The sequence below is a fragment of the Engystomops pustulosus genome, chromosome 7, assembly GCF_040894005.1.
Source record: "Engystomops pustulosus chromosome 7, aEngPut4.maternal, whole genome shotgun sequence".
Classification (NCBI taxonomy): domain Eukaryota; kingdom Metazoa; phylum Chordata; class Amphibia; order Anura; family Leptodactylidae; genus Engystomops; species Engystomops pustulosus.
The window spans coordinates 149,683,799-149,710,548 of NC_092417.1; the positions used below are offsets into that span (position 1 = coordinate 149,683,799).

A 26,750-nucleotide genomic window follows, 5' to 3' on the forward strand; every position below is an offset into this window, starting at 1 on the left:
CATCACAGTAATACTACTCTCATCCTGCATATATGGCCACATCACAATACTCTTATCCAGCATACATGGTCACATGACAGTAATACTACTCTTATCCTGCATATATGGTCACATCACAGTAATACTACTCTTATCCTGCATATATGGTGACATCACAGTAATACTACTCTCATCCTGCATATATGGCCACATCACAATACTCTTATCCAGCATACATGGTCACATCACAGTAATACTACTCTTATCCTGCATGTATAGACACATCACAGTAATACTACTCTTGTCCTGCATATATGGCCACACCACAGTAATACTACTCTTATCCTGCATGTATAGACACATCACAGTACTCTTATCCTGCATATATGGTCACATCACAGTAATACTACTCTTATCCTGCATATATGGTCACATCACAGTAATACTACTCTTATCCTGCACATATGTGTCAGGATTCAGGGGTAGTGGACCCACTGGACCACTGTGAGTGATGACGTAAGCCAACACCGGGGAGTGGAGTCTAAGTGGCACCGGGTTTTCACCAGAGCCCGCCGCAAAGCGTGTTGGACTTGCTGCGGCGTGGTATCACCAGGTCGCTCCACAGGTCTGACTTTGCTTGCGGTGGTGGCCAAGGTGAGGTGCAGAATTGTAAGGCAGAAACTGAGTTGTGGACAGGCAGGGGATCCAGACAGGCAGCACGGGATCAGAGTCAGGGACGTATACCACCCTGATACTCTCTCTTCTTTCCCTGGATCTTTTATAACTATTTCTGTCCATGATGAGGTAAGTGAATGGAGTCACCCTTTTTGTAGAAGTTTCCTCATATTTGTTAGGCAAAGAATGTAATACTCTTACCTCTTATCTTTAACCTGTAAATAGAGCTGACTGTGACCACTCAATGATAATCACAATCAGGGCCGGATTATAGGCGGGTCTCGAGCCTAGGGGCCCCCACCAGATAGCACCCCCGCGCCACCCCTTATGAGCCGCCCGCCGCCTCCAGGCACAGGTGAGCCCCTCCCCACCCATATCCATGCAAGACCGAGCCGCTTCCCAGCTCATCCACCCCCCTGCATGGACTCCCCTCCCACCCATCCTGCTGCATGGCGAGCCGCCCGCACTTCGGCACAGGTGACTCCGCCTCCGTGCCCGCCTTCGCCCCCTCCTGCATATATGTGTGTACATTTTTATATATATATATATATATATATATATATATATATATGTATATATATATATATATATATATATATATATATATATATATATGTATATATATATATATATATATATATATATATATGTATATGTGTGTGTGAATGATGTGGTTTTTGTATATGCTGTGTATATGGTATGTATGTATATGCTCTGTATACTAAATGTGTGTGTATTTCCCGTATGTGTGTGTATATGCTGTAGATACTGAATGTGTGTGTATTTGCTGTATGTGTGTATATACTCTGTGTATTAGTTTATAAATGTATATGAGTGCATAAATGTGTGTGTATAAGTGTATACTTGTGTGTATATATGGGTGCAAGTATACGAGTGTAGAACTTTATGTGTGTGTATATAAATGTGTGTAATTATATAAACATGTCTGTATAAGGGTACATTCACAAGAACGTATGGAGGATGTATATCTGGCCGCAAATTTGCTACCAGATATACTTCCCTCAAAGGCGTCTGTGCTCGATACTGTGAGCACCACGAGTACTCACTGTTTTGTGCTGTATGTAGCTGTGTTACTGGGTGTGAGGCGGCTGTATGTAGCTGTGTTACTGGGTGTGAGGCGGCTGTATGTAGCTGTGTTACTGGGGGCCAGGCGGCTGTATGTAGCTGTGTTACTGGGGGCCAGGCGGCTGTATGTAGCTGTGTTACTAGGGGCGAGGTGGCTGTATGTAGCTGTGTTACTGGGGGCCAGGCGGCTGTATGTAGCTGTGTTACTGGGGGCCAGGCGGCTGTATGTAGCTGTGTTACTGGGTGTGAGGCGGCTGTATGTAGCTGTGTTACTGTGGGTGAGGCGGCTGTATGTAGCTGTGTTACTGGGGGCCAGGCGGCTGTATGTAGCTGTGTTACTAGGGGCGAGGTGGCTGTATGTAGCTGTGTTACTGGGGGCCAGGCGGCTGTATGTAGCTGTGTTACTGGGGGCCAGGCGGCTGTATGTAGCTGTGTTACTGGGGGCCAGGCGGCTGTATGTAGCTGTGTTACTGGGGGCCAGGCGGCTGTATGTAGCTGTGTTACTGGGGGCCAGGCGGCTGTATGTAGCTGTGTTACTGGGGGCCAGGCGGCTGTATGTAGCTGTGTTACTGGGGGCCAGGCGGCTGTATGTAGCTGTGTTACTGGGGGCCAGGCGGCTGTATGTAGCTGTGTTACTGGGGGCCAGGCGGCTGTATGTAGCTGTGTTACTGGGGGCCAGGCGGCTGTATGTAGCTGTGTTACTGGGGGCCAGGCGGCTGTATGTAGCTGTGTTACTGGGGGCCAGGCGGCTGTATGTAGCTGTGTTACTGGGGGCCAGGCGGCTGTATGTAGCTGTGTTACTGGGGGCCAGGCGGCTGTATGTAGCTGTGTTACTGGGGGCCAGGCGGCTGTATGTAGCTGTGTTACTGCTGGGATAGTGGAAAGGAAGCAGGAGGACGTGTGTACGCTACACTTAGTAGGGGCCTCCACCAGATTTTGCGCCCAGGGGCCCCCACCAACCTTAATCCGGCCCTGATCACAATGGTCGCAGAGTTCTCTAATAGTCAAGAAGATTTTCATACCCTTTACTGTACCATCTACTGTACATGTTCCATCCCTTTTTGCATTCCCTTCTTACGTATTTTGGTATTTATTACAAAAATACAGAGTAAAAACATAAAAAAAATATATACATTTTATTTATTTACAAGGAATAGCATTTACATATACATATACAGGGTGTAACAAAAAGGCCAGGGCTGTGGAACATCTAGCGAAATACACATTGGGGCACATTTACTAAGGGTCCGAATCGTGCATTTTCGTCAGGTTTTCCGATTTGCGCCGAATTGCCCCAGGATTTTGGCGCACGCGATCGTATTGTGGCGCATCGGCGCCGGCTTTCACGCAACAGAAATGGGGGGGGGGGGCGTGGCCGCTGGAAAACCCAACGGATTCTGCAAAAAACACGGAATTTAAAAAAGAATTTGTGTTGCAAGAATAGCACTCACATACACCAAGACGGAGGAGGTGAACTCCGGTGGACTTCAGCACAGCAGCGGCACCTAGTGGATATCGGGTGCATGACCTTAGTGAATACCGGTAGAACCCGAATCAGCGTTGGAAAACACGCCGCTGGATCGCGACTGGACCGGGTAAGTAAATCTGCCCCATTGGATAAAAAAATGAAATATTTATGTATATAAATATATATCATCTCACTGATTATACCAAACTTGCCCCCCTACCCCCTGGGGAGGGCACTTAAAAATCTTAATGGGCACCTTCATTTTTCATTGCAGATTAGGATTCACCAGAAAAAAATTACTTGATTTGACCTTGGTCTTTTTTCAATTTTGGCAACAGATGGCGCTGTAATTGCCAAAAATCAAAATGTGTGAAAAAACATTTAAAAAAGGGGATATTTTGATAAATACACAAAATCTGAAAATAGATGTATGCAATATTTTTTTAAAAGCTGTTGCGAGACAGTGACTGGTAAAGTGTGAGGAGATCGCTATGTTTTTCCAAGGTTTCTTGCATCTGCCTTTTAAAGAACAGGAAGCGTACATCTGACCCAGGGAAAGCTGAGTGAGATGTCAAAAAAGTTGAGGAGAGCTGGGTGACATACCTTGCTAAGGGATTTTGGATTTTTGGAATGACTGGCAGGTTGGTAGTGGGGCTGATCATTCCCTTCCTTCCCAACACCTTGTAGCTCACAGGAAACACAGGTCTTGGAGTCAGGGTCGGCGCCAGCACTGGGCAAGTGCCCAGGACTGCTGGAGGGGCTTACATAAGGCTGTACATAAGGAATCCATGGGGGTTAGGGCAACTGTATATAAATAACCGTGAAGGGTTGTTTGGGATGATAAACAATGGAATATTTTAAGGAACAAATTCGGGGGGCGTGGCCGAACGAAAACCCGACGGATTCGGAAAAACCGCCGCATTTAAAAAACAAAATGCGTCGCGGAGCTTGCACTTACCTTCACTAGGAATAGGCCGGTGAACTTGAGTGCGTTCCGATGCTCTTCAGTGCAGCAGCGCCACCTGGTGGACGTCGGAGGAACTACCTTAATGAATTCCGGCCGGCCCCGAATCCACTACAGAGAACGCGCCGCTGGATAGCGAATGGACCAGGTAAGTAAACCTGCCCCAATAAATTGGATTCTAGAATCTCATATTATGTGAAATCTCACCCATTTACTAATGTCCTATTAGGATTTGCCTGGGATGAGTCACTTTAAGAGGCTGCGGGAACAGTGTTATGTGAGACCTTCCTATGTTCTGTTCAGCAGTGCCTAGAATAAAGTTTTGTTCCCGCATCAGGCTTGTGGTTCTGTGATCTATACAACTGGACATACAGATAGTTGAAGGCTTATTGGAAATTAAACACATTGGAAATGTGGACTGCAAATAAGGATCCAAACATGGCAATAAGGGTAAGAATGAAAGGAAGGCAACCAAGGTCACCTTAAGTCCTGTCCCCCTATTATTTACCTGCCTGTATCTCTGGCTCTGTAGCTAATAGAACCACAGGGCTGATGCAATTTGAAAGATGAGATTCTTATCTGTAATATGATAGACTATGGTTCCAGAAGTGACTTTCTGCATGCAGTATGTAAAAGTGACTCGTCTCAGGCAAATATGACTTATCTATGCTGATTTTTACATGACTTTGGAGACCTTTTTTATAGGTAAATCAGTATTTCCCATGGAACTTCAGAGAGAACTGTACAAAGGACATGTTATCCCCTACCTGAGGGGCTAATAATTTAATGGGGTACAGTCTAGTCATATCACTTTTATCACATTTCTCTCTTTTGCAGCTATTTTGAACATTCACAAAAACCCATTTCAGGTTGATTCAGATTAGACTGATTTACTATTATGATCCCTTGAACCATACATCCAGGTTAGGCACAGTTCTATATGACGGACCATCCATTATGGCTTTGCAGACTTTGCAGTAGTATGTGTCCCACCCCTGAGGTCGCGTAGGCTGAAACAGTTCTCGCCACTTGAAGTACGCTCGATACTTTTCATCATCTTTATCCAGTTGGAGAATGTAAGATGCTAGTTCCCGGGGACTGGAAAAATCATCAACGTGAATAAATGAATTTGGGGGCATAAATAGTTCATAGTTTTTTCGGGACGGCCCTAATACTATTGGCACTGTTCCAAAAAGGAAGGCATTTTTCCAGAGTTTTTCTGTAATATAATCCGTAGCTCTAGAACTTTCGAAAGCGAGATAAAACTTGTATGTGGACAGTACTTGTGCTTGGTTATCCACTGATAGAGGTCTATGAAGTTTTCCATACAAGTCAATGTCTAAATGTCGTCTTAGATCTTCAAAATACTTTGACCTGTCATAATCTGGGTTCCAGTTGCTGACTACCCAGGCCACCAATTTGTCTTTTGCAGGAATGGTGACGGTCTCGGACTTTTGATTCGCCTCCATCCAACCATAAGGAGCAAAAATATCTGAATCTAACCGATAAGACATGGTGAGGTTAAAGAGGTTATTCATCAGCTCTAAATTTGGGCTGTTCATTGGTGACTCCAGGTTAAACCAAACCCAGTACTGTCCCCTAGGTCTTGGATTTTTAGGTAATAAGTCTAAGGAGGCGCTGACTTCCCTGTGATGGATCACCACAGCCTTCGCCACATTATACAAACTCCTTTCATCTGTAAATATACATTGGTTGCCACCAGATTCTTCTGGGCATTGGTTGAGTGGGAATTGGTCCCCAAAAGGCCAGGTCCACAGAAGGATGATGGGCTTCTCTTGCTTCTCAGTTTTGGGGTTAGATGTGTTCTTGGTGGGAAGTGATTCATCTCTATATTTGTTGTTAAAGTTCAACAGAGTAGAAAGGATAAAAAATAACAAACCCTGCAGAGCGATTATACACAAGAATTGTAGGGTGCAGAGTCTACTCATCGTCAAACATTGGGTGATGAATCTGTAAGAGAAGAAAATACATTGTGTTTAAGATAACATTACATAGACACCTTATATGCTCCTTATATATTAAAGTAAATTTGGAAAAACACAACCTCGCTACTGGTTACAATACACTGGATTGTATCATGTGACTAGTAATAATGTGAGCTTTATCGTTATCGAGTATTATAGCTCTGAATCACCCCATTTGTCTGCAAATTCATTACCTCCTCTCATTTTAACTGAAATTTGGACATTTGTGGAATTTGAATATTTCCCCTAGGTGACCTTAGCACTTCTTACTTTATTTTACATCAGGGGTTAACTTCCATTAATCTATAGTGTTTTGTTATAGACATTCTTTTTATCATAACTGTATCTGTATTGACTAGCAAGAAAGGGTTAATGAACATTGAGAGAGATAACTGACTGTGTATCTCTATCTCTCAGAGAGGTCAATCATTTTCCACATCTATAGTAGAAGTTGTTTTGCAAAAGAAAAACAGCCTTGTTTACCAGACAAGCAGACAGCTTGACCTTTAGAATGACAGGTGCTGTCTGGAAAGTTGTTTACACTTTAAAATCGTGCTGCCATAGAACATTATGGGGATTCAATGTAAGTCTAAGAGAGAATGCTTTGTCATTGTTTTAGTGCTGAAATGTAACAACTTCTCCCCTGGTAGAAAGTATATAGGAGAATAAACAGTCTTTAGTGTCTTGCAGTTAGAGAACAGAGCTTGGAGGAGAAGACAGACAATCTACCTGAACAACCAGAAAAAGAAGCTGAGATGGGGATATTCTGCCATAGACCCTGGGCTCCAGCATTCTGAGAAAGAGAAGGACAGCTAGCCCAGCCCTTTCCTCAGCATAGAACCTTCTTCTGCCATGGGAGGAGATTGGAAAAGTCAGCCCTTTGATTTGCTTGTATTGCTTTGCCACTAAATTTCTTCAATTAAGAAGGAAACTGCAGACCCAGACTCTCTGGACTTATTTTCATTTGTGGTGCACCAGGCCTTACCATCCATTCCAGAGTGCAATACACGTGGTGACAAATCAATGATGCCTGGTGGTCCCAGTATAGCATTGGGGCCACCCCTACCCAGGCACTGCACATGGGCTTTGGGTTTTCTCCTTATTACTGTTGTGTATAATGACTGTTGTGTTTTTGTTTAATAAAATAAATGATAAAAATGTAATCACAGATAAATATATATACACTGGGAAAAACTGAACCCAAAGTTTGTAGAAGTCAGTGAAAGGTGTTGGAGGAAGTGTCATGGTTTGGGGAATGTTTTCTGCACCAGGGGTTAAATCTCTCATACAGCTAAATAGAAAAGTAAATTAAAGTGTGTATCAGAAGCTTCTTCAACAACACGTGGTTCGTTTATTGCATTCTCCACTCAATTATCAACAATTTTCATGCAGGACAATGTCCCCCGTCATACAGCAAAATGGGTAAGGCAGTTCCTTGAAACACAAAACATTGAAGCAATTAATTGGCAATCACAGAGTCCTGATCCAGACCCAATAGAAAACCTCTGGAAAATACTCGGTGGCAAAGTTTTAACCAAGAAACCCAAAATTGTCACAGAACTGTGGAAGATACTGGTAGACCGCAGTGCACCAGAGCAGTGTGAGAGACTGGTGATGTCCTGTGGCCGGTGCTGAAGTCATTCAAGGCAAAGGCTTGTGTACTCCCTACTGACTGGCGACTGTTATAACGCTCAGAAAATTTAGTTATAATCTTTCATTGTGCTACAGTCATTGTTGTTCTCTAATTATGATCATCAAATTTTTTGAAAAATAAAGGTTTGTTATACTTTGGTGATTTTGTAAAACACTGTTCTAGTGGCATGGTGTACCCATTACATAAATTACTTGATTTTTTTAACAAATAATGTAATCATACAATGTTCTCGAATTTTGATCTCCAGTGTATTTCTCAGAATTTCATCAATAAAAAATAAAGTCCCATAGAAAATACGTCCTCAGCCAACAATATTGATGATAACGTTTTAAAAAAGGTCTGAACTCTCAGGACATGGTGACACACAAAGCAACAATGATTATTTTGAAAGAAATGTTTATGCTGTGCATACAAAAGTTATAGAAAAGAAGGCTAAATCAAACAAATGTGAAACTACACAGCAGAAGATAGAGCCATTTGGAGCATGTAATAGATACAGCACTTTGAATAAACTACCATAAATTCATAAAGTTTTACCCATCTTTACTTAAACACTTAGGCTAAATTCACGCTACCTTTCCATCCCTCTGTTAAAAAAGTGAAGAATGGAGGTTTAACGGAGGTTGAACATATCAGTTAAAAGTCCCATATACATCAATTTGATCCGTTATCCATTATTTTTTTAAACGGAGGAAAAGTACTGCAGCCTCTGGAAAACAGATCCCTGCCTGAACATAATGGATGACATAACATTTACCTTAAAATCAACAGTATTTTTAGGCGATACATTAAAACTCCATTATTTATTCTTCACTTTTTCAACGGAGGGAAAGGAACGGATATAAGGAACAGTAGTGTGAAATGAGCCTTATAAAAGTTTTTCAGCCTAAATAGATGAAATAACAGCATGCAATGTCAATCAGCTGCCTCTTAAGCAAGATCTTGAAAGTGATCAAAAGGTCGCACAGTCCTAAAAATGATAACATTGTAAACGTCATCAAAATCTGCAAAAAACGACACCACCCACAGCTCCACTAGCCCCGATCCCTTGATGACACTGGTTATCCGGCGAAACATGTCGGGGGGGGGGGGGGGGCTATTGTTTGGCTTTTAATTTGACTTGTCTGAGGCTGTTTCATCAATGGGTCACTGCAGAGATCCGCTTATGTACTTACAGGCCGAGTGAATACAGGCAGTCCCCGGGTTACATACAAGATAGGGTCTGGAGGTTTGTTCTTAAGTTGAATTTGTATGTAAGTCGAAACTGTATATTTTATAATGGAAGTTCTAGACAATTTTTTTTCTTTTGCCCCAGTGACAATTGGAGTTTCAAAATTTTTGGTGTAATTGGACCAAGAATTATCAATAAAGCTTCATTACAGACATCTTACAGCTGATCATTGCAGTCTGGGACTATAGTAAAGCATCCAGAGAGCTTCACCAGAGGTCACAGTGGGCAGAGGGGTCCGTCTGTAACTATGGGTTGTCTGTAAGTCGGGTGTCCTTAAGTAGGGGACCGCCTGTACTCAGTATTACAAATGAAACTAGGATAGCTAGCAGCCTCATACCTGCAGATTTTAAAATAATAGTTGTGATAAATAATTCATTCTAATTTTTATGGATACAATAAAAGTAATGTTTTAGGCCTGACCGATAAGGCTCTATCCTGTCTTAAGACAGTTGTGTAAATAAATTAGCATTTCGCCTTGGCAGTCCCAAAAGGGCTCTCTCTTGTGATTTAAAAATCACCCACAGCTCCATACACCAAATTATAAAAAAGTTATTAGCCCCAGAAGATGGCAAAATACCCCCCAAAAATTGTTGTACAAGAGGTTTTAATTTTTGTAAATGTATTAAAACATTATAAAACCTATATAAATTTGTTATCCCCGTAATCGTACCAACCCAAAGAATAAAGCAGACATGTCATTTTGGGTGCACAGTGAAATCCGTAAAATCCAAGCCCACAAGAATACGGCACAAATGCGTTTTTTTTTTACCAATTTCACTGCATTTGGAATTTTTTTCCAGCTTCCCAGTACACGGCATGGAATATTAAATACCACCATTTTGAAGTGTAAATTATTACGCAGAAAATAATCCGTAACACAGCTCTGTACATGGAAAAATAAAAAAGTTACAGATTTTTGAATGTGGGGAGGGAAAAATGAAAAGCAAAAATTAAAAATGGCTGCGGCGGGAAAGGGTTAAAGAATTGTATTCCCTTACATCCCTTCCCTTTCCTTTAATGGTTGAACTTGATGGACACAAGTCGCTTTTCAACCGTAATAACTATCTAACTATCAACAGAATAGATCCTCTTTATCTAGTAGATACAGGCGGTCCCCTACTTAAGCACAACCGACTTACAGACAACCCCTAGTTAAAGACGGACCCCTCTGTCCAATGTGACCTCTGGTGAAGTCTCTGGATGTTACTATAGTCCCAGACTGCAATGATCAGCTGTAAGGTGTCTGTAATGAAGCTTTATTGATAATCCTTGGTCTAATTACAGCAAAAAATTTTGAAACTAAAATTGTCGCTGGACCAAAAATTTTTTTTGCCTGGATCTATTATTTAAAAATATACAATTTCGACTTACATACAAATTCAACTTAAGAACAAACCTATGGAACCTATCTTGTAAGTAACCCGGGGACTGCCTGTATATAGTAAAAAACCCAGAACCCCCTCCCCTCCCAAAGATCAGCTGTTCTCAGCTCCCGATAAATAAATAATAAAACAGGGAGCAGACAGCTCCATTTTCCATGTAGTGGTTAGTCCAGGTTATTGCACAGCTCATTTATTTCAATTACAGCAAAGCTGCAGTGACTTTCTTCAGCCATTATACAGAGAATGGAGCTGTCTGCTTCCCGCTCATTGGGGGTCATTTACTAAGGGCCCGATTTGCGTTTTCCCGACGTGTTACCCGAATATCTCCGATTTGCGCCGATTTCCCCTGAATTGCCCCGGGATTTTGGCGCACGCGATCGGATTGTGGCGCATCGGCGCTGGCATGCACGCGACGGAAATCGGGGGGCGTGGCCAAAAGAAAACCCGACGGGTTCGGAAAAACCGCCGCATTTAAAACAAAAAATGTGTTGCGGAGCTTGCACTTACCTTCACTCGGCCCGGCTCGGTGTATTCCAGTGCGTTCCAGGGAACTTCCGCGCAGCAGCGCCACCTGGTGGACATTGGAGGAACTGCCTTAATAAATCCCAGCTGGACCCAAATCCAGTGCAGAGAACGCGCCGCTGGATCGCGAATGGACCGGGTAAGTAAATCTGCCCCATTGACTTTTGTAAAATCAGGCAAACACGTTAGCGATTGTTGTGTATGTAGCCGCATTGTGTATGATGTGGTGTATAAGACCACTGACATCAAGGACCCCCTTATGAGCAACACTGGAAAAGTGCAATATTTTTTTCTATAGTTAAGTTGTGCACAGTAACTACAGGCGGACTCCGACCTAAGGAAACTCAACCTACAGATGGACCTCTCTGCCCACTGTGACGTCTGGTGAAGCTCTCTGAATGTTACTTTAATCCCAGGCTGCAATGATCAGCTGTAAGGTGTCTGTAATGAAGCTTTATGGATAATTCTTGTTGAAATTGCAAAATTGTCACAGGGTCACAATAATTAATTTCATCTGGAGCTACCATTATAAAATATATCTGTTCCAACGTAAATACAAATTCAACTTAAGAACAAATCTTGTATGTAACCCAGGGACTGCCTGTAGTATGTTCCTCTGCTATCAGTTACCATTGCGGACAATTGTAGGATTTCGATCTGATTCTCCAGAAAACATATTTGGATGCAGAGTGTAAATGATGTCTATTATTTCTTCTGACATAGTATTTTATAAAGACGCACACATACAAACACATTGCCTCTACCCCTATTGTCTACCTGTCTACAGTCTCTGTCATACTCAAGCCAACTTCCTATTCTACATAAAGATCTTAAACCTTAAGCAAATATTAGCAGATTTTCGAAATTAACACCCACATTCCGCCTCAGACCAGTTTCACAAAGGTGAATTTTAAACTAGACATCAAATCCAAAGATACCTGGGGGGGGGGGGGGTAAAGATTTGCGATAGGGGTAGCAGTTTCAGGTTACGCCATCAGATCCAAAGATAAAAGGGAATCCATCACAACAATTTACCTGAATTATTTGCTGTATTGTCTGGGGCTATGCCCACATATGTCATACATACTTTTTTTTAGTGTTAAGCTCCTCTTTCCATGCCAAAACCTAAAATTTAGAAATATGGACCCATGATTGGCAAAGCTGAAGGAGGAAACATGTGAGAAGGTGTTGGGCAGTGGAAGTGTAGCAGGGGATGTTGTTATTGCTGTAGAGCCAGAGCCCTGAGATGCTCTGCTAACGCCCCCCAAAGCACTTCAGCCTCATTTGCATAATTGTAAAGTTTACTTTCAGCATGGAAAGAGTAGCTTCTACATAAAAACAGAGGTTTAGGTGGCATGTGAGGGCATAGCTCTTCCTAACACAGCAAGGAGCTAAATCAAGGTGATAGATTCCCTTTAACCCCTTCCCGAACCTTGACGTAACCTAACATCATAAGGTGCGGCTAGTTACTGCATTATGACATAGTTACGTCATAGCGGTCACCCAGGCTAGGTAGCCGAGCCTGTGCGATCGCTGTGGGAGCTCGGCTATGAGTAAAAGCCAGGCACCCACAACGGCTTTTTAACCCTGTAGATGTCGCAGTTATGGTGACCACAATACACTAATACATTAAGATTGCAGTATTTTACACTAAACAAGTGATCAAATGATGACTTGTTCATGTCCACATTAGGACAACATTTAAAAAGTTAAAAAAAAAGTGAAATTTAAAAAATTATTAAAAAAAGAATAAAAGCTCCTAATCAAAAACGACATACAATATAAAAAAGTGAAAATCACCACAAAACACTACACATTGGATATCATCATGTCTGTAACAACCCATACACTAAAATAAAATTGTTTCTCAACCCTCACAGTGAACACCATGAAAAAAGGGAGAAAAGGGGAAATAAATGCAAACATTATGATATTTTTACTACCAACTTTATAAAAAACAGGATAGAAAGTAATCAAAAAGTAAGCTCTAAAAAAAAAAGCTCAAAAAATAAGCAAAAAAACAAAAAATTCTCTGACGCTCATTTCACCTTTTATAAAATGTAAGGGACTTAGATAGAGGGCATTGGTAGAGTGATCCCACAAAGTATTGGAATTTATGCCAGGCACAGATATACATTTGGACAAATCTTCCCCAACTCATGAAGAGATTAGACTTTATGGCGTATAAGCTCCTTAAAGGACCTAAAATCATGGATTGTAAACCCAGCACACTGACATACTGGTGTGTGCTCCCTCCGACAGGATACAATCTTCTTTTAACTTCTTATTCCCTGGTTGTTACAGAAAAACTATATAGTTTTATAGTTTCAAACTATATGTAAAATTATGCAAATGAGTCTGAGAGACACCAGAGGTTTTAAAGAAAGCCTTGAGCCCTTTAGGCTGATTTGCATAATTTTTATTCTCAAAAAAGGACATAGGAATCTTATAAAAAAAGCAGCTCCTGCCAGAGGGGTCACACCCCAGTATGCCAGTGTGCTTGGTTTACAATCCTTCATCCTAATGGCAGATGTCCTTTAAGGATCATGAAGGTGCAATAATTTATTATTATCCATTGACTATTGACTTTCTTCCGTAATTCAGCCACATATTAAAAAGGTGATTATTAAATAACACTGCCGAGGTCAGAACACTAAAATCCTGACCACACTGACCCTCATTGATGACAAGAATTGATTCCCCAATTCTCTGTGGTTAAGGAAACATAGTTAATTTACTTCTATGGGACTGTCGAATTTGTCAACTACAGTCAGCTCCATAGAAGGTTTCGGAGAAGCGTCATACAGGTGCAGTATTGCTCCATTCTTAAGCCAGTTTTTTATATCACTTGGGGGTCCCAGTAGTTGGACCCTTATCAATCATACACTTATCTCCTATATCCTGTGGACAGTGCAATAAACCCTTTTCGGTTTGGGGACACACACAGGGTAGAGTCACTGTGGATAAGCTGCTACTAAATTGAACCAAATCCTATTCACTTCCAAAGTAAAACTTGCACTGCAATATTTCTTGTGGTGATACAGACACAGAGCCAGCCGCCCAGGAATCACGGCTCAGAGACCAGCAGTGTGAGCACATCCTAATATCCTAAGACGACCATTTAACTGCATCCTGATTCTTCATGGTAACATTCAGTCACATTAAATATTCTCCAAATTTATAAAATATTATTAACAGCTGCTCTCATGGATCACAACAGGATGGGGATAGATAGTCATATACAGACAGTCCCTTACTTAAGAACACCCGACTTACAGACAACCCCTATTTACAAATGGACCTGTGGATGTTGGTAATTTACTGTACTTTAGTCCCAGGCTACAATAATCAGCTATAACAGTTATCACAGGTGTCTGCAATGAAGATTTATTGTTAATCCTGGTTCTCATGACAATCCAACATGTTTAAAATCGAATTGTCACAGAGAACAAAAACAATTTTGCTGGGGTTACAATTATAAAATATACAGTTCCGACTTACATACAAATTCAACTTAAGAACAAACCTACAGAACCTATCCTGTACGTAACCCGGGGACTGCCTGTAATATAAAATAGTAAATGCTCAATGTTCTGATGGATCTGAAAGGCACAGACAGAAATGGAAAGGAATATCACTCACCCCAGTGAAGGTTCTTAATTATTCCTTAGGGTTACACTCATTTTCCACATGAGAAGGATTAATGATGGATACAAGCAAATATACGGGGAGCGATCCGGATGGCTTTTGTAGTATTAGAGAAGAGGTGTGACTAGTAATCTCTATTTGCTTTCCCCACTCCCTTTACCTTCCTCATCAGTGCAGGTACAAGCACAAGTCCTGGTCTTTTGTTAAAAACTCCCTCCTATTTCAGTTATTTTTGCTTATCTCACCTATGTATTATAATATTAACCCTTAGAAGACACACAGCGATAGTTTTTTCCCCCATCTTTTACACCCTTTCAAAACCGTTTCTTTTCTTAAAGGAAACCTACCATGAGGAGTTTACCATAAGAAGTAGACCTGATGGTGGATTACTCCTGCCTGTCTCTGCCCTAATCTGTAATTTAATAATCCTGAAACCTAACCTAACTTGTTAAAAAAAATATTTTAGTAATATGTAAATTAACTGTCTACTGGGGCGTGGGGAAGCATTAGCTCCCAGGGTCTGGCCAAGCTAGTACACGCCCCAGTAGCCTCTGCAGTTAATTTACATATTACTAAAAGAAAGTTAGGTTTCAGGATTATTAGATCACAGATTAGGGCATAGACAGGCAGAAGTAATCTACCATGAGATCTACTTCTGGTAGTAGATTTCTCATGGTAGGTTTCCTTTAAGGCTACCATCGATTGTTTCATATCATTTATTGGGAAACTGCAAAAAAAAAAGTTTTATGATGTTTACTATGGGGGTCATTTATCTTTAGTCTGGAAATTTGCACCAATATTATTTTGGTGTGGGAGGGGCAGTTGGGGCTTGTTTCATTTATCATAGGCTCCATACAAACCTGCATGGGGCAGAATTGAGATACAAATAGGGTGAAATTTGTGGCCGTTTCGGACAGTTGAAGATGGTGGGAGGGGGGGTTGAGCGCTCCTCACTTCTCCCATCTCCAAATACATGATGTGCTCTCCGCATGATGACCATGTACAATAGAACTCAATGGCGGCTGTGCGTTAGATCGCGTTTTTTGCGGCGAGCTCACAGCCGTCATTTACGGTCTTCTGCATGAGGTCTCCAAGGGTGATAAATCTGGTATCTGAGTCTGTTGTCTGTTTTTTGTGACTGCTATTTTAAAAAACTAGCACAAATTTTATTAAGACACCATCTACTAATTTTGTCCCTACACCGGCAGGAGAGTATAGTTTTTTTCTGCAAAAAAATTGCAACTTTTTGCAATCGCTGTACAAAAATGAGCAACTTTTTAAAATGTTAACATCTGGGTTCCAAATATAAATCAGGACCAACACCGGAAAAATCAGCAAACTTTGAAGGCATGAGTGAAAATGTTGCAATTTTTCAACAATTTCTTTTAATCTTTTCCCTATACTAGCAGGGGAATAAAATTTCTGTGCAAATATTTGCACTTTTTTTGCAGCCGTTGTGCAAAAAAATTGCAGCTTTTTAAAATGGGAACATCTGGATTCCAAAGATAAATCAGGTGCTCGTAAGGATGGAACAACAGTAATCCTTCGAGGCCCCAAGGACTTATCGGATTTCTGCAAATCGCTGGACATTCCAATCCCAGGATTTATACAGCCGGAACCTATCTTGTCACTCCCCCCCTATCACCAACTTGGCAATGGGACAAAACCTTACCCACGCTGAAGAAAAGGAAGCCGGAGTTTACTCATGCTTACTATATGTCACCTGTTCTCCTTCTCCCTCTTCCTCCCCCCCCCCTCCTGTTCATTGACTAAATGATATATATTTTTCTCTTTTAGAGGTAGGCGATAATGTTGTACATCATTAGGGACCACTGGGAGACCGGATGGCACGTGCGCCCATTACTCCCTGGGATGGCCATGACCCCCCAAGGCAAGCGTCCCGCCTAGGCTGGATGTTTCCCATGCATCGCGCTGGAGCCATGCGTGCACTTGTCAGCTGGATCCCGCAGGTGGGGCAATTCGGATTGCTTCTCCTTGAGGTCTAAGCTATAAAGATGTTTTTTTTCTTTGTATTTGCTGTTGCATTATGGTATTCTTAAGTTTTAATTATTTAATTCTGTTTCTTATGTTTAGTTCCTGCCTCATTGCAACGCAGATGGTGGACACCGGAGGAGCAGCTTGGCACTGCTACACAGGGATTTTTCCGGGACGAATCCTTGTGCACAAACAGTATTACGCGGATAAGCATTTCCTTAGACAATCCTGGATATGGTGAGGTTGCTATCTTTAAATGTTAAAGGCCTTAATTCAAACAGTAAGCGTCACCTACTTCTACAGGACTTGAAGAGACAGTCCCCAGACATTGCATTCCTACAGGAGACTCACCTCTCCAGCTCGGGCTCCTGTAGATTTGCGAGACGTCACTACCCTCAGGCATTCATGGCTTGCTCCCAAACTAAAAAAGCAGGTGTCGCAATCCTAATTTCACGTACATGCCCTCTTACAGTGACTAGCTCCTTCTCAGACCCAGAAGGTCGATACATCATTCTACAAGGATCCATAGCGGGCCTCCCCATAGTATTGTGTAACATCTACGCCCCAAATTAAGGGCAACTCACGTTCCTTTCCCAAATCCTGACACGACTGGCACAATACAGGGGAACCCCGACTCTAGTTGGGGGCGACTTTAATGTCCCTTTCTCAGAGAATAGAGACAGACTTTCTATCTCGGGTCATCCACCACCGCGACAGACCCGACGGCTGGCCACAGACTTCCGGAGGTTGATTCACCAATATGACCTATATGATTTATGGAGAGTGGACAACCCGACAGCTAGAAAGTACTCCTTCTACTCCCCCCACACAACACGTACACCCGCATAGACTACTTTTTTGGTGACATTTCTATTCTTAGAACTCTGCGTGAGTCATCCATTGAATCAATCACGTGGTCAGATCATGCCTTAGGTACACTTGATCTTAGCTTTACCTCCCCTCCGCACCATCCACTGCACTGGAGACTCAACGAAACGCTACTCACTAACCTAGCAATGCGAACAGAACTTCATCAATGCCTCTTGCGATACTTTGCAGTGAATACACCCTCTGCCCCTTCCCATAGCATTCTATGGGAAGCACACAAAGCAGTCATCCGGGGCAATTGTATCTCGGTCGCCTCTAGGAAAAAAAACTTAAACCAGGCAGTCAGGGTGCAGTGTGAGAAAGAACTATGTTCCATAGAAGCCAAATTGCTGTGTAACCCATCCCTTAGATTATTAAGACAAGTAGTTGACGCTAGAGCTAAATTGCGCGAATACCTACTCATGAGCTGTGAAAAACTTCTCCGTTATTCCCGTAGACGTTTCTATGAATATGGCAATAAAGCCCATACCCTCCTAGCCAGTCAATTAAGAGCCCAAACGGGAGATAGCAACCCTTATGGTATTAAGGACTCCTCTGGGGTAACTCAATATGACCCATCCAAGGTAGCACAAATATTCAAAGACTTCTATAGCCATCTGTATGCCCTCCCGCCCAGGATCCCCGGAGACAGCACAATAATGACAGACCAATTGTGCAATTACCTAGCGGACTGTAACCTACCGACCCTTCCTTCGGAGGCATTGAGCGACCTGAACCAAGAAATTACAATGGAGGAATTGGCAGAGGTGGTTAAAGCGCTGCCCAATGGCAAAGCTCCTGGGCCAGACGGCTTTACATATCTGTACTATAAAAACATACGGGGAAGTGTTGATGCCTCACATGGTTCGGTTATACAATGCCTTTTTGGAAGGGAGCCCTATACCTGACACTATGCTAAACTCATATATTACAGTGATTCCAAAACCAGGTAAAGACCCATTGACTTGCGCTAGCTACAGACCAATAGCCCTCCTTAATTCAGACTTAAAAATCTTTACAAAATTATTAGCTGACAGGTTAAATAACTGGCTTCCCCAACTGGTCCACAAGGACCAGGTGGGATTTGTCAGGTTTCGCCAGGCGGGGGATAACACGCAAAGAGCAGCCGACCTCCTGGAAGTTGTTAGACACCAGGGGGAGCAAGCACTCTTCCTTAGTCTCGATGCTGAAAAAGCATTTGACCGCTTAGACTGGACTTTTATGTTTGCCACCCTCCAACGCTTTGGGTTTAGGGGTCCTTTTTTACAAGCCTTACGGGCACTATACTCCACCCCACACGCGGTGGTGCGTTTGCCACATGCTCACTCCTCTCCCTTCCCTATACGTAATGGCACACGCCAGGGTTGTCCAATCTCCCCGTTGCTATACGTTTTGAGCATCGAACCCCTAGCGGCCTACATTAGAGCAAACCCTGATGTCAGGAGTTAAGGTCCGCAATACGCAATTTAAAATCTCCCTATTTGCGGACGATGTCTTGCTCACCTTAACCAATCCGGTGGTGAGCTTACCAAACTTGCACGAAACCCTAAAACTGTATAGCAGTCTGTCGGGATATAAAATTAACCGCACAAAGACAGAGGCCCTGCCGATTAATATTCCCCAGGGGGAGCTGGAAGCATTGCAGTCGGCATTCCCGTATGCATGGAAAAGTTCCTCCTTAAAATATCTGGGTATTAACCTAACGCCTGCCTACGGTGCACTTTTTGGGGCCAACTTTATACCCTTATTTCAGGATATTCAGTCCCTCTTAAGCAAGTGGAAGCCTTTACATACTTCGCTACTTGGACGCATTGCAGCAATAAAAATGTCAGTTCTTCCTAAGATACTCTATTTATTCGAAACGCTCCCAGTCAGGATGCCGATGTCCTGGCTGAACAGGATGCAGTCTAGGTGCTTGGATTATGTCTGGAATGGGCGCAGACACTGTATCCCCAAGACAGTCATGACAGCCGGGGTCTCCAATGGAGGTCTGGCGTTTCCTGACTTGAAACTGTATTATCTGGCGACCCACCTCAGACATATAGCCTCCTGGTCAGTCTTGCCGGCATTCAATAGGTGGACTGAAATAGAAAAATTATGGCTAGCTCCATATCACCCGGCTACTTTAATATGGGGCCCTGTATCAGACATGATACCTTCCTCCCTTCTCGGTCCCATACAATTTACTAGGTACATCTGGCACAAAAGTAGGGTTCGCTTCCAGTTGGCCACCCTGCACTCACCAATGACTCCAGTACTATTTACTCCGCACCTCCCAGATAGTGTGTCGTCGGCAGGGTACAGACCCTGGTCTCAGGCCCGGAAATTCCAGATAAAGGACTTTATAGATGCCCACACGCGACAAATCCTCCCGTTTTCTACGTTAGTGGATAGACACCTTGAACTGACGGGAGGGCTATTCTGCTACCAGCAGATTAAATCCTTCATAGTAGCTACCATGGGCCCAGATATAGTCCCGAGACCTACCCCTTTCGAGTGGCTTTGCGCCAGTGGCCCGTCCAGTAAAGGTCTGATTTCTTCTATTTATAGTATCCTTAATTCCCCGCTGTCACCAGGGTTCGTGAATCACAAATATATGGATAAATGGGAGGCTTGGATAGGCACACAATTTTCAAAAGAACAATGGCAAGTTATTTGGGCTAGAGCCAAAAAATCTTCAATAAACACTCTTTACAAGGAAAACCAAATAAAGATCGTCATGCAATGGTATCACACCCCAGAATTGCTACACAAAATTAACCCTGACATATCTGACCTGTGTTGGCGCTGTAACGGGGCAAAGGGATCTTTGTTGCACCTATTTTGGGATTGCCCGCTTATACGACCCTATTGGAGCTCAGTTCAACAACTAGTTGTGGAATTACTAGGTAGGGATGTACCCCTGGATCCTGCTGTGTACCTTCTTAACCTCCTGCCTGGGGACATACGAGGCTCAAGTGCCAAGCTGCTCCTTCATGTACTCACCGCTGCCAAATGTCTGCTCCCTCTTCTGGAAGAAACCTTCTTCACCATCTACTATTGATTTATACGCTCGAATCAAAGATGTAAGGTCAATGGAGCACTTAACCGCTCAATTAAATAACCAGATGGATGGATTCGATGCTGTATGGGCCACCTGGGACGCTTTTGCTATAACGTTTGAACCGAGTTATTGGGCCAAGTGCCCACGGTGCCCTTTCACTTTCTTGAGGCGAAACTTCTGTTTTCATGTTTTGAAATTGTTCGTTTATTACGGTAAACTTTAAATATCCACATTTTGTTGTGCTGTTCACAGGCCTTCCTACTGGGTGAACCCCTCCTGCTGTGTCAGGAGGGTACACCATGAATATTTCCTTTATTTTGCCCTTGCCAGGGCCGATGCATCTGTGATTGTTATACTTAAAATTACAAATAAAGAGTTGAAAAAAAAAAAGATAAATCAGGTGCAACAATGGAAAATTCAATGAACCTTCTTGGGTGGGTAAAAGGTTGTAAATTTTTGCATCTACTAATTCAAAAAAACAGATAAAAAAATAATGACAAGTGACCCCCATTACATTATGATGATCTTATCTCACATACTTTTTGTAGTGCTTTACTACTGAAAAATGTGAAAACTTCTTTTTGATGGGGAGGGGTGTCGTTTTTTTATTGTTACTGTGTTTGGATGTATGTGACTAATATTTTCGTTTTTTACTAAGTTTTTTTAAACAATTTATGAAACCAAAATTTCAAAAAGTTTCAATTATTGATGTTTCAAAAATTTTTGGTCATTTTCACTGCATGTCAATATATACTCGTATATACTTGAGTATAAGCCGACCCAAGTATAAGCCGAGGCCCCTAATTTTACCACAAAAACCTGGTAAAACCTATATTTTTTTTACTCTAGTATAAGCCGAGTTTGGGTTTTCAGCACATTTTTTTGTGCTGAAAAACTAGGCTTATACTCGAGTATATATGGTATATATTATATATTTTAATATTTGGGAGTTTTTGTATGCAGTGATAACCAGGATGTTTATGGTTTCTATAATGGGGGGAAGGGGGGTTTTTAATTACCGTAATAATTTCAAACATTTTTTTTTACATTTTCTTTCAACTTATTTTTATTCTTCCTTTGCGGTAACGAAAAAACAATCATTAAGTGGCACAGAAAATGTCCTTCAGTTCTACAGTAGTGAAGCATCCTATTGCTTTCTTTTAATTTCAGACATTAGATGGATTGCGCTGCCTTCGGACAAGCTCCTCAGATGATGAGGCTTCTGGCGTCTGAGAGGTTATGGCGTCTAAGAGGTTAACCATCCGTTATTATAGATCACCTTTCAGCCCAGTGTTTGCTTTGGGGCCGGATTAAGGTTGGTGGGGCCCCCTGGGCGCAAAACATGGTGGGTATCTACAGCTCCCCCAGCAATCACTGTATACAGCCCCCCAGCAATCACTATATACAGCTCCCCCAGCAATCACTGTATACAGCCCCCCAGCAATCACTATATACAGCTCCCCAGCAATCACTGTATACAGCTCCCCCAGCAATCACTATATACAGCTCCCCCAGCAATCACTGTATACAGCTCCCGCAGCAATCACTGTATACAGCTCCCGCAGCAATCACTATATACAGCTCCCCCAGCAATCACTATATACAGCTCCCCCAGCAACCACTATATACAGCTCCCCCAGTAATCACTATATACAGCTCCTCCAGTAATCACTATATACAGCTCTCCCCAGCAACCACTGTATACAGCTCCCCTAGCAATCGCTATATACAGCTCTCCCAGCAACCATTATATACAGCTCCCCCAGCAATCACTATATACAGCTCCCCCAGCAACCATTATATACAGCTCCCCCAGCAAGCACTATATACAGCTCCCCCAGCAATTACTATATACAGCTCCCCCAGCTATCACTGTATACAGCCCCAAGCAATCACTATATACAGACCCCCCAGCAATCACTATATACAGCTCCCCCAGCAATCACTATATCCAGCTCCCCCAGCAATCACTATATACAGCTCCCCCAGCAATCACTATATACAGACTCCCCCAGCAATCACTATATGCAGCTCCCCCAGCAATCACTATATACAGCTTCCCCCAGCAATCACTATATACATCTCCCCCCAGCAATCACTATATGCAGCTCCCCCAGCAATCACTATATACAGCTCACATTACCTGTGATGTAAATAAGCTGAAACAAAATATGAATGTGATGAGTAAAAAATTCAATAAGAGTAGCCCCCAAAAAAGATTGATCATAACAGAACTAAAGCTGAGTCAAGAATTAGTACTGATCCGCTAACCCCCAAAGTGGAAAAATGTTCCAAGACATACATACCATTGGCTGCTACCCCCAGTAACCAAAGTGACTCAATAGCCAGGGTCATCCAAAACATTGGTCTAAGTAAAATGCTAGTATTCCACCAATACTTGAATAATCCTCATCTCTTTGCTTACCCCAAGGCACAATGCTCACAAGATGGACTTGTTGGATCTGATGCAGGTCCTTTGAAGATCCCTTACGGCTGCATTGGGAAAGGCTGTTGTACTGTTCTTATATGATATAGTTTTCAAATTTCACTCATGTTGGAAAAACTAAAAACTTCCCAAACTAGACATTATCTGACATGTAATAGCAGTTACGTTACTTATTTACTCAGCTGCCCTTGTAACCTGCTATATATAGTATTATGTCTCAGAAGAAGGACCTTCTTTCCTCTTTGGACCTTTCTCTTTTTCCTTTCCTGTCCAATGAGAGGTATATATGATGACAAAATTCTGTCATTTCTTCACTTTATTTATTTTTCTGTAACTTTTTTTTTTCTCCTTTGGGGTCAGTTCACACTGTTGTCTGCTCGTCATCTTGTGTTTTGTGCTTCACCTGTTTTAACGTTGTGTGCACTCTATGGGAGTTGTCAAGTACAAGGTACGAGCAGGTTATTCAGCCCAGGTGGAGCATATAAAAGGGAGTGGGTGACCGGGGGACCATCTGCCAAAGAAAATGGTGGTGATCGGCACCCCCGGATGTGTCACACAGAGCAGAGTGTCGAGCAGTGTTCTCACTCCACTGTTGTTTGATTTGATTTTTCTTGATTTAGAGACGACAAGGACAATATCCTATACCTAAATAGGTTAGGATTTTATCACACCTTTGCTCAATGTTGCTTATCACAACTTTATCAACATAGGGACGGTCCCCTACTTAAGAACACACACCTTACAGACGACCCCTAGTTACAAACGGACCTCTGGATGTTGGTAATTCACTGTACTTTAGCCTTGCCTCAAATTTGTATAGGTTTTATAATGTTTTCATACATTTACAAAAATTAAAACCTCCTGTACAAAATTTTTTTTTGGATTTTGCCATCTTCTGGTGCCAATAACTTTTTCATACTTTGGTGTATGGAGCTGTGGGTGGTGTCATTTTTTGCAAAATTTAATATTTTCAATGATATAATTTTTAGGACTGTACGACCTTTTGATCACTTTTTATAGATTTTTTTTTTTATTTTTCTAAATGGCAAAAAAGTGCCATTTTCGACTTTGGGCGCTATTTTCTGTTACGGGGGTTAAATGCAGTGAAAAAACGTTATTATATTTTGATAGATCGGGCATTTTCGGACGCGGCAATACCTAATGTGTTTATGTTTTTTACTGTTTATTAATATTTATATCACATCTAGGGAAAGAGGGGTGATTAGATTTTTTAGGGTTTTTTAATTATTATTTTTTTTTTACTTTTATTTACTTTTACTTTTACTATTTTTCAGAATACCTAGGGTACTTTAACCCTAGGTGGTCTGATCGATCCTATCCTATACTGCCATACTACAGCATGGCAGTATGTGAGGATTTGCCTCCTCATTCATTACAGTGTGCAATCAGCACATCGTAATGAATGGGTTAAAACGAGACAGCCTCGGGTCTTCGGAAGACCCGAGGCTGTCATGGCGACGGATTGCCGCTCCCCGATGACGTCACGGGGAGCGACGTTCAGCGGGAAGACGGCGGCGCGATGACTGAAAACACCCGCAATCGGTGCTAGCAATGTGCAGCAAAGACTTACCGGCTATGGAGAGGGCTCGGCGAGTCAGGGAGGGGTTAAAATATCTCCTCCCTAAATATAGATGTGTCTAGACATAAAATGTTTGGGTCTGGCAGGTAACAACAAGTTACATTAACATTAGGGAGGAGTTATTCAGGATGCACCTTATATGTTCTTCAGGGTGCAGTCTCACGTGGGGTTTGTGATGCATTTTAACACGTTACCATGTGTTTTCCTATTTTGTAAGCCTTTTTCTTCATTGCCGGAAGTGTAAGCAGCTGTGTTAATATTTTCACAGCTGCTTACACTTCCAGCAATGAAAAAAAATTACTTTCAAACCAGCCAAACGATAACATGTAAACACACATATGACCACACCCACAAAACGCAACATAAAACAGGACCTCTTATTAAAAGCAATTAGCGACTCCTTATATCGTGGCTCCTAATATTCCCCTCATGTGGTGCCCCCTCAACCCCACCCCTCATATTGTGGCTCCTCATTTCCCGCTGATATTGTGCCCCCTAAAATTGTGTCGACCTTATCTATTCTTCATATTGCGCCTCATCTCCTCCTCATATTGTGGCCCCTTTCATCTCCCCCTCGTATTGTGGCCCCTCAATCTCCTCATATTGTGAACCCTCATCTCCCCCTCATATTGTGGCCCCAATCATCTCACACTCTTAATGTGGTCCCTCTCATCTACCCTTTTTTTTTCCCATCTTATTGTGGTCTCTCATCTCTTATTATGGGCCCTCTGGTATCTCCCCCTCTTTAAGTGGACCCCTCTATGTTGTTGGCCCCGACACCTCTACCATCTTACCGTGGGCCCCCTAGTATCTTCCCCTCTTATTGTGGGCCCCCCTCATATTCCTCCACTTATTGTGGGTCCCCTAGTGCATTCCTCTCTAACTGTGACTCCATATCTTGTTGTCCTCCTCATCCGTCTCCTCATTTATGGCTCCCTCATAGTGTGGGACCACTGATATCTCCCCCCCATACTGTGACCCCCAATTTAATTGACCACCCTCATCTTCCCACTCTAATTATGGGCCCCCTGGTATCTCACCCTCTTTATGTGACCCCCTATCTTGTTTGCCCCCCACTTCTTCGCCCTCTTATTGTGGGCCCCCTGGTATCTCCCCCTCTTACTGTGACCCTAATCTTGTTGGCCCCCTCAACTTCTCCCTCATTTGTGGCCCCCTCATGACCCCTCTTTTGGTGTGGAACCCCTGGTATCACTCTCTCACCATGACCTCCTATCTTGTTGCCCCCCTCTTAGTGTGGGCCCCCTGATATCTCCTCCTCCTGCTTTCACCCCTTATTTTGTAGGTCCCCTTCATGTCCTCCCTCTAAGTGTGGGCCCCCTTATATCTCCTTATGCTGTCACAGATTAAGTGGGGGCCGAGTCAGCGGCCACCAGGGCTGAGCCACCAGGTGTCGGGGCCCACCTGTGGTTTCACCGACACACTGGTGGCCAGGTCCGACCCTGCATACCATTACACACACAGTTCTGCTACATCCATTCATTCACACACACACTACTGCTACATGGATAGTTTTATACACACAGCTCTACTACATCAATACATTTGCACATGCAACATTCCCCACTGGGGCCTAACCTTTTTGGCCTTGGGGGCAGCTGGATTCTCTTTGGTACCTGAGTGACCGGCTGAGCACGGCCTAACACTCTGTGGGGTCACAGTCGCTGGGTACCAGAGAAACAGGCCTGGTCCACACCTGATTGCAAAAAAAGAGAGGAAAAAGTGCTGCAGATGAAAAGTAGTTCTCCCTGGGGCATTCCCGATGGGTGTGAGAGGATCCCTGGCTAGATGGTATATAGGAGGCCCTTTTTGTTGGCAGCTTTGGGCAGGGATCACACAGAGACATAAACTCACAGTTCCTTTATTTCCAGAACATGAACTTCAACTTAGGCAATAGGCCAAGGCAGCAATTCCACTTATACACAAATAAAGTTACAGAGAGTCAGCTCACCTGGACATCGGGCTTTGTTTCAAGTCTCATCAGCAGTTTGCACGGAGAACCCAGGTCCGGCACCAGATAAAAATACTTATCTTCCAGCTTTATTCTTTCAGTTTAAAAAAGCATACACACGGTAGGCCGAAGCACAGGACATGATGATTAAGATTTTATCGAAAGGCGTAAGCTAGCAGGGTCTTGCGCTATTGTTCCCTTGTTTTCTCTGTCCTTTGTTTCGGCCTACCGTGTGT

The 26,750-nt window shown here is 42.8% G+C and overlaps 1 protein-coding gene across 3 annotated transcripts in view; it reads right to left on the reverse strand.

The window, feature by feature from the left end:
- Positions 1-2,488: 2,488 nt before the first annotated feature.
- Positions 2,489-26,750, reverse strand: part of LOC140071017 (3-galactosyl-N-acetylglucosaminide 4-alpha-L-fucosyltransferase FUT3-like) — a 39,572-nt gene continuing 15,310 nt past the window's right edge. The window contains exons 1-2 of one of the 3 annotated variants that reach the window (XM_072118222.1): positions 14,589-14,748; positions 2,491-6,143 (exon numbers count right to left, since the gene is read on the reverse strand). In XM_072118222.1, the coding sequence (XP_071974323.1) occupies positions 5,069-6,121 (1,053 nt within the window). In that variant the 5' untranslated portion in view covers positions 6,122-6,143; positions 14,589-14,748 and the 3' untranslated portion in view covers positions 2,491-5,068. Of the gene's footprint in view, positions 6,144-14,588; positions 14,749-26,750 lie in introns of those variants that run through there. The other 2 variants (XM_072118221.1, XM_072118223.1) reach the window with 2 other exon arrangements.